The sequence below is a fragment of the Rousettus aegyptiacus genome, unplaced genomic scaffold (genome assembly GCF_014176215.1).
Source record: "Rousettus aegyptiacus isolate mRouAeg1 unplaced genomic scaffold, mRouAeg1.p scaffold_m13_p_7, whole genome shotgun sequence".
Taxonomy (NCBI): Eukaryota; Metazoa; Chordata; class Mammalia; order Chiroptera; family Pteropodidae; genus Rousettus; species Rousettus aegyptiacus.
The window spans coordinates 68546267-68562559 of record NW_023416310.1 but is presented as its reverse complement, the minus strand read 5'-3'; the positions used below and the strand labels follow the sequence as shown (position 1 = coordinate 68562559).

The 16293-nt window shown below is 35.0% G+C and overlaps 1 protein-coding gene across 3 annotated transcripts in view; it reads left to right on the top strand.

The window, feature by feature from the left end:
* MGAT4A (alpha-1,3-mannosyl-glycoprotein 4-beta-N-acetylglucosaminyltransferase A) overlaps positions 1–16293 on the top strand; it is an 87224-nt gene that overhangs the window by 36383 nt on the left and 34548 nt on the right. For all 3 annotated transcript variants that reach the window (XM_016143033.2, XM_016143031.2, XM_016143032.2), the window contains exons 3-5: positions 5396–5563; positions 6679–6819; positions 14874–15007. In XM_016143033.2, coding sequence (XP_015998519.1) covers positions 5396–5563; positions 6679–6819; positions 14874–15007 — 443 coding nt within the window. The remainder of the gene's footprint in view (positions 1–5395; positions 5564–6678; positions 6820–14873; positions 15008–16293) is intronic.

Sequence of the window (16293 nt, the reverse complement as noted above, 5' to 3'; positions counted from 1 at the left end):
TGTAATTTTTATTTATTTATTTTTAGCTGTCCATTCTAATTAGAATTGTCTATTTAAATTCTGTTCTTTCCCCGTATTTCCTTTGGACTCCTGCTTGCCGAGTCTTTTGGCTTTTCTAGGCTTTAGTTCTAAACCATCTTCTGAATCCAAGTTTTAAATTGTTTCTTTAAGAGATTTTAAATGAAAAATTGCTTATAATTTCATTTAGGCTTTTTCCTATTTAAAAATTGTCATATAAGAATGACGAATGAAATAAAATGTTTTTCAAAGGCAATGACTTTCTGAAAAGTAATGTTTTTAAATTTTGTAATCTATTACTGAAGGAGCTATTTATTCAAACATTTTTTAAAAATTTATTTTTGTGAAACAGTTCAGTGTAGTACTAAAGGACAGAAAGATGGACCAGATAACTTGTCAATATTCTTTTCGGTGCCCGAATTTTACTGTTTAATAAAATTAAGAAATTTGAAAGGAGGTTTAATTTTTGGTAATTTTAATTTCAACATACAAATCATGTTTTTAATGTTATCTCACAGCATTCAATAGTATCCACCATACCTTGCTAATAATATACTGTTGTTTGAAAAATGAAGTTTTCTGTTCTGTTTTTATATATACTACACACTGGGTGTTAGTTATTAGTCCTTTTGTGCTTGTTAATTTTTTTATATACACTGTATACATTTTTTCAGTTAAATTGAGTCCAAAGCTGTCATTTAAATTTTGGAACCATATGAAACTGCCAATTTTGTCAAAAATGATCAAATATTCACTGGAAAACTGACTTGATTATTTGATTTGAAGGAATTCAAGTGGTTGCTTTGAAGATTTTGTCTATTTTTGCATCTTGAGTGTACAGAACATGATTTGTGCTTTCATTGTCTTATATGCATATCTACTTTTCTACAATTAAAGGTAGAGTCTGTGTACAATAAAAATAACAGAAAACAAAACCAGGCACTTGCCAGTAAGATGATCATGTAAGAGTTCCCTCAGTTTCCTCTAATGTCCCCCCATGGAAACCATTGAAATGATTCAAAGCAAAACAAACATAAGGATTTTGCTACTAAGGTTGCAAATCGGAAAAATTGTCAGTCATATATCACTAATTTAAAGGAGTTTTTCTGGCTTTTGTGTTAGAGTTTGAACTTCTGGGAGCTGATACATCACTTTCCTCAGGAGTGCCATGTAGTACTATGGGAAATAAAGGTGGAGAAAATTCTAGAAGTCTCTCATAACTCTGGGCAGGTGGTAGAGGGTGGCCCACAAGGGAGGGCTATGGGAAGGCCATGGCTCTCTCAGCTCTGATTGGAGGAGCCTGTGGCATTCTGTGGTCTTCCTCCCCCTGCAGGGCTGGTGAGAGTTTGACCTCACTTCTTTCACTGACTTGGCTTTCCTTGACTCTCTGATGTCATGAAGAGAATCCTTTTAATAAGGAAGGGTTGGGTGAGAAACAAAGGGCGGATGTAAGAAAGACAGAATGACCTACTTGGAGCCCCTCATAGCTATGGGCTCCAGACGAAGAGCAGCAGCAGCATCTGGGCTGAAGGAAAATAGTTGTGACTTTACCCTCTGTCCATGTGCTCCAGGAATCTTTCCCAAAGCATGGCCACTTCACCTCAAAGCAGGGGAGCATTTTGGAATCAGGAGTGGGAGTATTTTTCCATTGGTACTGGTTACTCCCCAGACTTGGTGAAGCTTGCTTCTGGGAAGGTGGTTTCAACCAGTACCAAGAAAATGCATGTAAGGCCAGAGGTGCATTCAGAGCCACATTCTTCTACCAAAAGCTGTAACCTCCATGCCATCAGCCTTCCTCCTAACTTTTTAAAAACTTTTTATTTTTAAAAAAATATTCAAATGAAGAATTACAAGGATAGTACAAATAACTTCTCTACATTTTTCACCGATTTTGAACATTTTTCCTCTATAGATACTTGTTTCTTTTCAGAAGCATTGGAGAGTAAATTATAGAATTATGTCTTTTTACCGCTAAATAATTTAATGTTTATTTCCTAAGAACAAGGAATTCTCTTACAGTATTACAGCACAGTAACCCCTCACCTAACCTTGTTGACTTTAAACAATTTAACCGCAGACTAATTGCTATAGACAGAAGTTAAGGTCCAACGGAATATTTCTGTATATCAGTCTGTGGTAAAATTGCTTTCGTTACATGTCGTTTTGCTCAAAGTTACTGTTTCTAAGAACCTGTAGAAGGCCTTAAGTGAGGACTTAACTGTACAAGTGTCAAATTTAGGAAATTTAACATTGGGACAATATTAGCTATTCTCTAAGTCTATATTTATTTTTTTCCAGTAATGTTCTTCATAGTATTTTTTTTTTTTCTGGTCCAGGATCCAATCCAGGATTGTGCTTCACATTTGGTTATCATGTCTCCTTTAGTCTCTGGTCTCTGAATCTCAGGTGGTTCCTAAAGCCTTTGTCTTTGGTGACCTTGACATTTTTTAAGTACAAGCCTTTTATTTTGTACATTGTCCCTCAATTTGGATGTTTGTGATATTTCCTTGAGATTAGATTCCTATTATGCATTTTTGGCAGTCATGCTACATAAAAGAGGTGTGTGCCCTGTGCATCACATCAGGAGACATGTGATGCCTATTTCATTGTTGCTGATATGAACTTGATTACCACTTGATTAAAATGACACCAGCCAGATTTCTCCATGGTAAAATTAGCATTTTTCCTTTGTAAGTTAATAAGTATTTTGTAGGAAGACACTTTGAGGTGATGTTCTTGTCCTGCTCCTATTAAGACTTTCACCTGCTAGTTCTAGCATTCATTTTTGATTCTGGCCTGAATCAGTTGTTGCTCTGGCAGTTGCAATATGGCCCTCTCCTACATTCACCATTCCTTCTACGTTTGTTAGTTGGTGTACAGAAGAAACACGTTTCCCTCATCTGTTAGTTTTTATTTGTTACTGATATGGACTCACGGATTCTTATTTCATTCAATAGGTTATAGTCTCTCACCATCAGTAATTGTTTTGGTGCTTAAGATTGTCCTGAGATTAGTCAGTGGGATCCCCTCAAGTACCTTCCTGAGCCCTTTGATAAGTTCTGTTTTTTTAATTTTAAATAACCTATTCTTGACACAAGAATGCTGGAGGTTCATCTTGAAGTTATTTTTCCAAACATTTCTGTTCCTTTTGTGGCGGATGATATTTAGAAACTGCTGTGTCAGTGCTGTGTAAGTGTTAAGGAGAGGGTTTCGACGTGCTCACACAAAGAGGGGAGAACTCGGGACAGTTCCCTCATGCTGGTTTTGGCACAATCTGCTTTGCGTAACCGGCCTGTGCCAGACTCTCTGGACCTGCTTGTCTCCACTGTTTTAATTGGAAGTCTACACTGTAGCCTTCTAGTATGTTCTGATCTCAGAGCAAGTTCCCCTTATTTCTAGATATTTTTAGCTCTTTAAAAACATTCTCTCTTCTAGATGAATTTTAGAATCACATGTCAAACTTCAAATTCCAAAAAAAAGTCATTGTTATTTTGAAAGGAATTGAATTTATTTTTTATTATTTGAACAACATGGGTTTGAACTGCATGGGTACAAATTAGTAGTTGATAGATGGTCATGAGATAGGGAGCACGGCACAGGGAATGCAGTTAGCATTAATGTAATGGCTCGATGGAGAGCCAGAGGAGAGAGCAATTAGGGGGATTGTTTTATGAACGATATAAATATCTAACTAGTGTACTGTATACTTGAAACTAACACAGTTTTAAAAAGAACTGGAAAAAAATAAGTGCAGTAAAATATTTTCTTTGATTTTCTTAATAACATATTCTTTAGCTTACTTAATTGTGAGAATAGAGTATATAATACACACAGGTCACAAAGTGAGTTAATCGGCTGTTCATGTTACCTGTAAGGCTTTCAGGTGACAGTGGCTACCAGTGTAGCCGACCCTCCGCTTCTGTGGATTCCCAACTGTAGGTTGAAAATACTGTTGATAAGTTTTTGGGGAGTCAGAAGTTATGTGTGGAGTTTTTACTGTGTTGGGGCCTCCAACCCCCGACGTTGTTCAAGTGTAAACTGTAATTGTTCATAGTTTTGTGTTTGTGAATAGTGTCTTTTAATGATTCTTTTATTATGAATTTACACATGTGGAAAAGTGCCTAAACCGTGGATGTATAGTAATGAATTTTATTCAGCCATCACCCATGTCATTTAATAGAACCTCACTGGCACCTTGAAGCTTCCTGCGTCATCACAGCCTCCTGTTCTTCCTTTCTTCCTAAAGTCAGCAGATTAAGGGGAACACAGATGCTCACATGGCTTTCATTATTCAGTACAGGGAAGCATGACAGTTAAGCAGGAGAGACTTTACTTCTCTGCCACAGAATTCTTAAGTGATATTTACTGTGCGAGCCTTTATGTAAGGGACAAGGAACAGTACAATTGACTCTTTTTAAGACTAGCTTTATGAAACATGCAGATTTATTTTTTATAAGTCTGTTTATTATTGAGTTGATGCTAGAATAAACCTGAGGTTATAATGTTAAATTTAAAAAATGTCTTTTTAAGGTGTGTTTAATTTAGATGTCAAAATAGTAGCTTTGGATTATCTAGCTTGATATGGAAGTTGAAAATCATTGTTTCCTTAGTTTAATGAGGTGTGGAAATTGCTCATACCACTGCCATAGCCTCGACTAGCCTTTGGCACTGCCGATCAAGAGAAATGAATAGTTTTTCTTCAACATCTCTTAGATTTTGGTGTCTAGTTCTGTCCTTGGGCCTCTTCTCAGTATGCGCTTTGTCTCTGATCTATCTCATACTGTTGTTTCAATGCCTACATTTATCCTCATAACATCTACTTTAATTTCCCAGATCAAGCTTCCTGAGTAGTGATTCTCTTAAATTAAAAAGAACGACTTCTGACCAGGGTCATCTTCCATCTACGTGATTGTGTATTTAATAAGGATCAGGACTTTGACTAAAGTCTGGCCTAGGGAAACCTTTGCAGAATGGGAAGCACAGAGGAAACATTTAGCCTATGGAAATTAATGATTCTGCTATATTATCATCCGTTTCAGTGCCTCATCTCTGTCTTCATACATGTGGTCTTTATAGTTGAAGTATTAATTCTAAAACCTTTTGTCTTTCTTCCTATCTTTAAATTTCTGACATGTCAAGGAGAAAATGCTCACATTCTTACAGGTCTTCAGAGCACACTTAGTGGTAGGTAGCTTGTTATATAACTCTTCAGGGCTCTTTATTTTCAGTTTGTTATCAACGAATATATAAATGAATATCCATTTCTGGAAAATGTGACTATAAAATTCCTAATCTTACAGTTCTGTTTTGATTGTGGTGTTTGATTTTTTTTTCTTTTTTTAAAAGAAATATACTGATAACTTGGTTTTGCTTCTAGAAAAACTGATTGCTTATCAACGAGAGTTTCTTGCTTTGAAAGAACGTCTTCGAATAGCTGAACACAGAATCTCCCAGCGCTCTTCTGAACTAAGTGCCATTGTACAGCAGTTCAGGCGTGTAGGAGCAGAAACAAATGGAAGAAAGAACACATTGAATAAATTTTCAGGTACAAATAGCATTTTTGGTTTTATAAAAAGATTGTATTTTCAAAGAATTATGTAAAGTATTTTATTTGAAAGTTGTGTAGAATAGCTTATCAGCCAGCATTTGCTACCCTTCACAAAACTTTCTATTATGGTAAATTACAAAACAGTTTTTATTAATTGCTAGATTTTACTTTAAGAGAGTAATAGTGACAAATTTTAATAGTATAAATTTCATTGAAAATAGTGTTTTTTTATGTTTTTACAGTTGTATTCAAAAAGATTAAAATTTAACTTTGTGCTTTACATGTTTATGTTGTGGCTTATGTGGACCTCAGATGCACTCTAGATAATCTTTGAGCTATTTGAAGCAATTAGCGCTCTTATGTCTGACTTATAAGAAAAAAATACAAAGTTTTATAATGGATACTTAGCATCATCAGTTCTATCCTACCATTAATTCCTCTTGTTACTACCTTATTAAAGTTTCATGCTCTTTATTTCCTGTTCTGATTGTGGAATTTGTATTATGGCACAATAACATTTAAAATTATGGAATGATATAGGTAATAAATATAAATCATCTGTAAGCCTCCTGCTAAATGATTTCTGTTAAAACATTTTGGTTCTATTTTCCATGAATGTTTCTCTTCAGAACTGGTATTGTGTGTTATAGCCTGCTTTTTTTTACTCTTGAAGTAATGCTGTTAGCATTTACTATGTCATTGAATAACTTCAAAAATACCATTTTTAATGGCTGTATAATTTGACAGCTAATTCTATACTGTAATGTGTACCATAAGGCACAGTGGCTGGAACAGAATAGGTAATCACTAATTATTTAGTGAATGCATAGAAGTTAAAGTCCTAAAAGGGAAATTATTGGATAATAGAACAGAAATGTTTTAGAGTTTTTGATGCTGTTCCAAATAGCTGAAACATTTATCACATTATCACCAAAATTTACTTACAAAAGCTTCTTTTTCATTTTAAATGGAGATCTCATTCACCAAAGTATGAAATGAGGAAAGAAAATTTTTTAGTTCTAGTTTTCATAAATTTCATTGCTATATTTATAAAAGCCTCAACATCTATCAGTAAGGTGTACCTGCCGATTAATTATACTTCTGTGTTTCAGATAATACCATAAAGCTGTTAAAGGAGTTAACAAGCAAAAAGTCTCTTCAAGTGCCAAGCATTTATTATCATTTGCCTCATTTATTTCAAAATGAAGGAAGCCTTCAACCTGCTGTGCAGATTGGTAATGGAAGAACAGGAGGTATGTTTATTTTGTTTCTTATTGTGTTTGTCCTGCTGGTCTTAATTGAGTACTACATTGAGCATTAGAAGTCTGGCAGGTCAAAGAATAATTCTTTTTCTGGGCATTGTAGATTCATTTAAGACTCATTCGAAAGTTCACGTTGAAAGGAGTTGTACATTTTTCTCCGTAGACCAGAGTAATAGAGCTGAAAAAGAAAATGAGAAATCTAGGTCAAGCTCATTCATCTCCTGGTAGAAAAATGTTTAAACCTTTGTCATTTTTTTTAACTTTAAAATTTGAGAGGTGGGGAGATGACATTTTCCCCCTTGTATCTTATTTCAATAATAGCTTTTACAGTAATGTCAAGAAAGTCTTATGTCTGTCCCTACTTTTTCCTACAGAGATGGAAGTATATAGTTACCTTTATTTTATCTTTTATGCAGTAATTGACGTACTTTGGATTGCTTCTTTTTTCTATTATAACCAAGAGATAATTTATAGCGTTTCTTTTTTTCTCCTTTCATTAGAGCTATCAGAGCTTCTTGGGTTTTCCTTGTGAGACCTGTTTATTATTCCTTTATATTTTCATTCCTCCACTTTGATTTTGTTAATTTTTCTTTGTAGAGTTTTAACTGTAGAGACAAAAACATTATTTTGGTCTCCTTATAAATCTTTAACAAATGACAAAACCATGACTTCATAGATACTGAAATTTGTCTTTGTGGTAATGTTTTTGAAAACTGATTTATTCTGCTTTTGATTCAGCAGGATTCTTAGCTACTTTACTTTTTTTGCGGCGGGGAGGGGGTTACATTTTCTCATATTATTTGATCTATAAGCTTTTATATTCATCTTTTTTAGTTCTGTCATCTTTCTATCTTATGAATTATATAAAATTATACATTGTCTTAAATAAAAGGAGGTAATAACTCCTAAAATATCATGTTCAGACCAAGTCTTTCATTTTTTTACGATTCAGGAAATATTTAGAAGGCACCGGATATAAAAAGACGAATACAATGTATAGCATACTCTAAAATATTTTCTTTAGAACATTAATCATTAATTATTTCTGAAGTTGATGTCATATCTCTCCCTTTAATAATCACTTTTAGGGTAAGGTGCCTTGGCCATTTAGTGCATTTGTTGGTCTTTATTAATAAGAATACCAAATGAAAAGAAGTAATACAAGTATTTTTAAAGTCATTTAAAATTTTAGAACCACTAATAGATTTTTTAAAGTAGTCTGTTCTTATTTTATGAATGTGACATTCTCTTTTGAAGATATTTATTCCATCCCATTTGTTTATTATTTTGTCCATCATAAATGTAATGAAATCTTGGTCAACTAGTAGTTAACATTCTTACTAAGCTGACAATATTTTTGAGAGAGAAAGCAGACTCAGGAAACAGGAAACAGGAAACCCCTCACATTTACTTTAAAAATCTTCCTTCCTAAATCCTTAGGCAGTGATTCTTAACATTTTTGGAGTCACAGAACCCTTTGGATATCCTTGTAAAGCTATCTTCCTTCTATTTTAAAAATTGCACATAGGAAAAGTAATTTCGTATGTAATTTCTGGGTTTTATGGTGTCCTAAGACCTATTTAGGGACTTTATATTAAGAACTTCTGTTTTTTAGTTAAACGAAAACGGCTTCTTGCTAAAAAATTCTGTTCTTCAGTGGTCAGGCTGATTAATTAAAGAATAGCACTTAGACCAGGTAAGCTAATACTTTCTAAGGCTAAAAGGGGAGCATAGTGCTTCAGGCATCTACACACCCTCCAGAATGGGGCTGGGATTCTCGTATCCAGAACAAAAAACTGCCAGTCCACTCCACTCATACCACATCCAGAGCCTATCATAAAATTTGTAGCAGCAGTGGTAGGCTGCAGCAAATAGGCACAGCGACCACAGTGGGTAACAGGCATCTGGTACAGCAGCATTACTAAATACTTAAGCAAACCAACATCATGAATGGCTTACTATTTAAGAAAATTGAATTTATAGAGCAAGAACATTATAATTTAAAAATAAAAATAATCAATGTATTTTTAGAGGAACGAGCGAGAACAATTCATAACTTATAAAAGAATTAGTTAGAAATCTTCATGTTTTTATTTCATTGATTATATTTAAAATTAGACATACATGATCTGATAAGCATAGTAGACACAGCTGAAGATCAAATTAGTGATCAGAAAGGTTGTGTAGTTCTTCCAGCATAAAAGGCACAAAGAATTGGGGCCAACAGATATTTTTAACATCCATCTAATAGGAAATTCAGGAGTGAACAGAGTGAAAAAAGAAAATAAATATATAATAGAAGAAAACTTTTTTGGGTTGAAGACATACACAGGTCTTCAAATTAAGGGCATTCAGTGCTGAGCAGGATGGCTGGGGAAAGACCTAAAAGTCACCTGCCCAAATGGTATTACTGATTGATGGTGAAGAACAGGCCATTTTTAAAGTATTTGCTAAAGTAAAACATCCATGGGCACCGGCTGGTTCTGTGCCTGGCACTTAGCCAGGTACTCTGGTACACAAAATTAGATGTGGCTGCAAGTGTGGTGCTTCAATTCAAGGATGAGTGTAGTAGGTAATCAAGTATATAAATAATACACAGTTTACAGCCTTAAGTGGTGATATAAAGGATGCTTTGAGAATGTATAAAAGGGGCATTGGACCTAATTAAAAAGTATAGGAAAGTCTTAAAAAAATACATTTGACCTGAGATTGGAGTATGTAATTCAGTGCTGAAAATGGGTGTATTTGCTTTCTATTTCTGCTATAACAAATTGCTGCAAACTGAGTGATTTGACACAACAGAAGTTCATTATCTTACAGTTTTAGGGTTCAAAAGTCTTGAAATCAATGGGTTGACAGGGGTGTGTTCCTTCTGGAAGTTTTAGGGGACAGTCCATTTCTTGCCTTTTCCAGCTTCTTGCCTACATTCATTAGTTTTTGGCCCCTTCCTTCATTTTTAAAGCATAGCACCTTCAAATCTCTCTGACTCTGACTTTCTTGCTCCTGTTGTCACATTTTCCCTCATCCTTACTCTCCTGCCTTCTTCTTCTAAGGACCCTGGTGAGTACATTAGGCTCACCTGGGTAACCCAGGATAACCTTCCCATCTCAAGATTCTCAGTCAGGTCCACAAAGTCGTCTTTGCCCTATAAGGCAATATAGTCACAAATTCCAGGAATTAGGGCATGGACATCTTTCTGTGGGGGACATTATTCTGTCTACTACATGGGAGAAAAGAATATTCCAGAAAATGAAAAGAGCACCACAAAAATCCTGTGATGGAATGTTCTAGAAAATGGAAGGAGGCCAGTATAGATGAAGTGTAAAGTGGGAGGAAGCATGGAACAAGATGAAACTCTAGAGATGTATTGAGGCCAGACCATGCAGGACCTTGCAGACCATATATAGGATTTGGGCTTTCATTCTTAGAAGAAAAAAGCCACTGAAGTGTTTTTAAGCAGGACTTATTTAAGATGACTTTTAAGATACAAATTTTGCAAAGCTCATATTTGATGCTATGAGAAGAGTGACTGAGGATGTGGAAAGAAGAGTAGATGTGATGAAAAGGCTGAATAGGAGGCTGTTGTACTTGAGGTAGTAGTGATGGTAGTAGAGGCAGAAAGGTGATGATTTAGGACTTTTTTTAATGTATGGGGACACCTGGGCTCACAAAGCCAGTTCTGGTTTTGTGAGCCCAGGTGGAGGGAATAGTCAAGGATAAGTCCTCGGTTTCTGGATCATGCAACTGGATGGGTGGTGGGTGCTATTCCGAGATTAGGGACAATAAGAAGTTTTGTAGCATTAGTTTGCAAAACAGGATTAAAATTCAACTTGGATATGTTAAGTTAGGAGCTGATTTTGATTTATCACAGTGGAGTATAAGAAGTTGAATACTTAGATCTGGGACTGAAGACAAGATCTGAGTTAGATTTTATTTTATGAGTTGTCATTTTCAAGTACTGGTTTTTAGCAGTACGAAGATGGGTGAGTTCCCCTAGGACCCAGGATGGAGCCTTGAAGGTTCTCCAGCAGTTAATTTTCGAGAAAGAGAAAGATAAAGCAAATGAAGACAGAGAAGGTACAACTAGACAGTAGAGATAAATATAGCGCCATGGAATATAAGGAAAGAAGTGGGAAATAAATCACTAAAATCAAATATATACACTAAAATCAAACCATAGACAGCATGATAGGCCAAAAACGTTTCACTAGCAATGAATATCAATTGAAAAAGGAAACCAATTTAGTTAAAACTGAAGGTAAGAATGCCAAATTAATGTCGTTCCTAAATTTTTCTTGATTATAAAGGAAATAAGTACTATTTGAAAATTTCCCAAGGAAGCTAAAGAAAACTGAAATAACAGTTGATACATCACCAAATTATAAACACCCTGAGGCAGCAATCTCACCTACCTTATGACTGCATTTAGATTGTCTAGTGTATAATGCACTACAGACACACAGTTGATACTTGAATAGGAAATATTGGAAATAATTCAGTAGAACAATGTAGTTCAACCAGCCCTTTGGCTATATTTCTCTTTGGTTCCTTGTCTACCTTGCTGCTCCCTAAAAGGATGATATGGCCATATCTGGCATATTTTTCTGAACTCTGATCCCTTAGAATACATACATTTTCTAGACTGTAAGCCATAGAAGGACATTATATCAAATAGGACAAGCTGGGTAACTAACAACCCCCAAATCTCAGTAGTCCAAGTAAAATAGTGTTCTTTTATTTATTTTTTGCTCCAAGTGCATGTCGGTCCATTGGGGTTGGCAGAGGCTTTGTGCAGTGTTGGTCACTCTAAGACCCCGACTGGCTGACCTCCAGTGTTGTTGGCTGTTGTGCTGGGCAGGAGACACACCTCTGAGGGGTTTCCACATGCTCAGCCATGGGTTACAGGGGCGACTCATTGTTTTTTATTAGTCATACCCCCTTCGCTACTCTCCCAGCTCCATGGGGACCAGGAAGTGCCATCTTACTTTGTACCCAGAAGGCAGGAAAAACTTGTCTTGTTTTGTGGTGATTTTGTCAAGTACCACAAACATGGATATTCTCTGTGAGTTTAGCTGAAATCATTTCTTTCATTTTTAGTGCTTTTGGAGTCCTTGAGTGCCTTGTCTTAAACTAAAGAATTTAAATTTCAGCTCCAAAATATTATATTCGGGGAAAATGGCTTCTCTAAACATGCCATCTGAACGTAAAACAACCCGAGACTGGCAGGGAATAGACAGTTTGCATTATAACTTTATACTGTTTGTGTTTGCGTACTCTGGGACAGCATGTATTTTGCCTTTCCCATAAATGGAATCTTTGAATTCCATGTAAGTTAACATTTCTTTGGAATGCTTTGTGTCATAGATGTTATACGTTTATTTTGTGTTCTAAATATTTAAAATATTTTTAATGTAGATCATGAGGAAGATTAAAGAATATGGAAACCTGCTTCCAGGGTAACGCATCCTATCTCCGAGCATCTTAGGGTAGCACAATTGAAATAGATGTCCTGATTTGGGGTCCTCTACCCCTCCCATGTGTGGTTCTCATGAGATGATCCCCAGCCACACACTCAAGTCACCATTCGACCTCCTCTTCTGTCCGTCCCAGTCTTAAGCCTCATTGGGGAGAGTCTCTGAAATATGCCCCAAATCCACCCACACCTCTTCACCTTCAGACACCCTCATTCAAACTACCATCTTTTCCTTTAATTACTGCAGTTACTCCCTAACTGATCTCCTCCAGATGCATTTGCTTGTAGCACTTTTATGTCTTTTCCACAAAATTTGGAAAATTTATAAAATTACAAATTGGATTTGTCCCTCCCCTTCTTAAAACTCTGCAATGGCTTTCTCTTACACACAGAATTAAAACAAAATTTAAGGTTTTATGTGATCTTGACCCCCTAATTCTCTGACTCTAACCCCATTCTGCTTTAGATATATTCTGTTCTTGCTGTTTCTTAGCTATATTAAAATCATTGTCTCTTCAGGGCCTTGCTGTTTCCTCTTCTGGAATGTTCTTTCTGTTTTTCTCATTGTTAATTACCAGTTCAGTTGATATTAGAGAGGCCTTCCATGACCCACACTATACAAGTACCTCTCCCTCGCCCTCCCCTACTACTCCTTCTAATATTGCCACGTTTTAGTTTATATAGTACATATTACCCTGGAAGATTGTATTATTTTATCTTTTCCTCTCCTCTAGAATGTTCCAATTAGGCAAGGACTATATCTGTGGTATTTACTATCATACCCCTATCAGCTAGAATAACACCTTCCATTTTAATAGGTGTTTAGCAAATATGTTCAGAACAAATACAGCAAATCTCTTTTTGGCCCTTGAAAACCCTTTTGTCTCAAAATGGAAGAGGAGAATGTGGAACTTTGGGGACGTCCCTTAAACTCTTTGGATCTTAGTGTTCTTATCTGCAGAATCATGGTGGTAGACACCTTGATCCATAATCTTTAAGCTTCCTTCTAGCTTTAGAATTCTGTGAATTCTAAGTTTTTGTAGTATCCCCAATAAATTGCTACATAATTAAGATTTAATTGTTTTTAACATTTGCAAAGTATTTCTCTACTGATATAAATGACATGTAGGATACTAAGACTTCTTAAAAGATGTTACTTTTAAAAATTTTCTGTGAAATACAGTTCTTTATATCAGTATATGCTTTCCTAAAAATTACTGCACTATGCAGAATTGTGTACAGTAATAGGAGAAAAATAGGATTAGGATTACAGAACTCAAAGACTTTGTCAATTACACATAAAAAGGTAAGAACCTAGTAAAAAATGGTGGCACAATTTTACACATGTTAAATGATTGAGAACTACAAAATTAGTAGAATATATATGGTACTCTACCTTGAAAAGACCTGGTGTTTGCTTGTTAAAGTGGGCTTCAGAAGGACTGCAGCTTGGAAGCTTTGGGAAAGTAGTGCAAGGCTCTCTGAAATCTGGCAGAAAGTTGTAACACCAGATGTGGATAGGTGTGGTTCATAGCAACACCGTGAGCTGAAGCAGCTTGTAGATGTTGGAGGCGTGTGCATTTTGTGTATTTCTATACTGCTCCGTTCAAATGGGTACAATTTTCTGCATTCACCCAGTCAGTGCATGTTCGAGAGAAAAAATTGCACATAAGCAAATTTGAAGTTTACATGCTGAAATTGTTTCCTAATATACTAAGCGATGTAGGAACATATTTGCATTTCAAAACAAGCATTATATTAGAACTGAAATTTTAGAGTCAAAAAAATAGTTGGATAAATAGTACACAGTTTCCACATATCTCACTCAGTTCCTGTAAATGTTTATATCTATGTAACTATAGTACTGTGGTCAAAACCAGGGAATTTACTTTGATGTTAATACTGTTGCCTAACCTTAGCTCATATTCACATTTTGTCTTTTTTTTTTTTTTTCCATTATTATTTTTCTGTTCTGGGATCCAGCTCAGGATCCCGTATTTCACCTAATTGTCATGTCTCCTTAGTCTTCCTCAGTCAGGGATAGTTCCTCATTCTTTCTTTGTATTTCCTGATCTTGACACTTGAGAGTCCTGGCCAGTTATTTTGTGGAATATTTCCCTAATTTGGGTGTGTCTGATGCTTCTTCATGGTTAGACTGAGGTAGTGTATTTTTGACAAGGAAACCACAGAAGGGGTGTTGTGTTCTCTGTGCATCAAATACGTGAGATGTAAGATGTTAATCTCTAAGATGTGTTTGGTGTTTCTGAGATTTAATTGTATAATTAAATATGTTGTTTATACTTTACAGTCATTTGTTTTTAATGTGAGGTTTAATATCCTTCATTTATATTGGTTCTTTAACATTATTTCTTATGGATAAGCCATGTGGAAAAGGATTATAGAATTATGGATATGCCTTTCTATCCTTTGATTATTTTTCTTTCTAGTATATTTTGATCCCTCAATTATTTTTATCAACGTGAGTGAGTATAATACTTTCGAAATAGTGGTGTTTTTCTGTGTTGTCTTTGTGAAATCTTTTTATACAATTACTATCATTATTTTGTTTCAGTTTCAATAGTAATGGGAATTCCCACAGTGAAGAGAGAAGTTAAATCTTACCTCATGGAAACTCTTCATTCCCTTATTGACAATCTATATCCTGAAGAGAAGTTGGACTGTGTAATAGTCGTCTTTATAGGAGAGGTAATTTTTTAATTGTTATTTTTTACTATGTATAATGAATAAGAGTCGAAACAATAATTGAGTATTTAGATATACTTTTATAAGCATTTTTTAAAAAATGTGATGAGTAAAGTCTACAATGATATATTTCATCTGATAATTTAAGTTATGTTGTTTGTTATCTTGTTATGTTTGGCTTAACTTCTTTCCTGCAGTCACAACCCAGGAGTAGTATGCTGTCCTCAGTGGGGTCACATCACATACATTGATCTTTGAGACAGTGAGTCCTCATTTTTAGTTCTAGGACCTGAATTTGGAGATTTGCACTGCTGTTCTTTGGGAGTTTTGATACTTAAGAGAGGTTTAGCCTAGGCCAGGGTTTTGTCATCTCTATTCTCTCCACCTCTTCTCCATCCTCTCAAGTACTCCCTTTTATGCAGCTGTCATTATTATTCAAAAAGTATAAATATGTGAATGAGGAATATTATATTACTTGTATTTTAGTTTCTTCAAAAGATCTACAGAAAGAATAAATCATGAGCAAGTTTTTCATAAATAATGAAAAAGCTCCCTGGAGTAATTATTTCCTTAATTATTATATGGAATTTCAGAATGTGAAAGGATTTAGAACATCTTCTGGTTCTGGCCCACTGATTCCCACCTTTTCAGTATTTTCTGTATCTTTCTAAATGAAAATGTTCAGAACAGTTACAAATATATGTACTGAAAATTTGCGTGTTCTTCCTCCATATAGATATAACTATTTTTGATATTCTGAAATATAGCTTAAGAAAATATTCCTGTGGCTTGTGTACATATATATAAATGGATATGTTCTGTATATATTTTAATATCAGGGACATTTTTTCATGCTGAAAAGAAATACTGCAGCATCATTTTTTATGGTTACAAAATATTCCATTGCATGGTTTAACATAATTTAATTTCTGATGGATAGACATTTAGACTGTTGCCAAGTTTTTACTATTATTTTCAACATAATGTTGAGCATTACTATAAGTCTTTGTGTCTTTTGTGTAGTTACTGAGGTAGGATCAATTCCTGAATGTGGAATTGCCAGGTCAGAGCTCATATACATTAAAATGTTTATATGTGGCCAGAACACCCTGCAGAAGTTGAGCCAGTTTATTCCTCTTCCAGCTGGTTTCCCTGTCCCTGTGCTCTACTAGATATTATCAGTCTTTAAATTTTTTTTGTCAGTGTGATATATTATGTATAAATATGATGCATATTTTGTTTAATTTGAATTTCTTTACCACATGGGGTTAAATGTTGATTTATGGGGT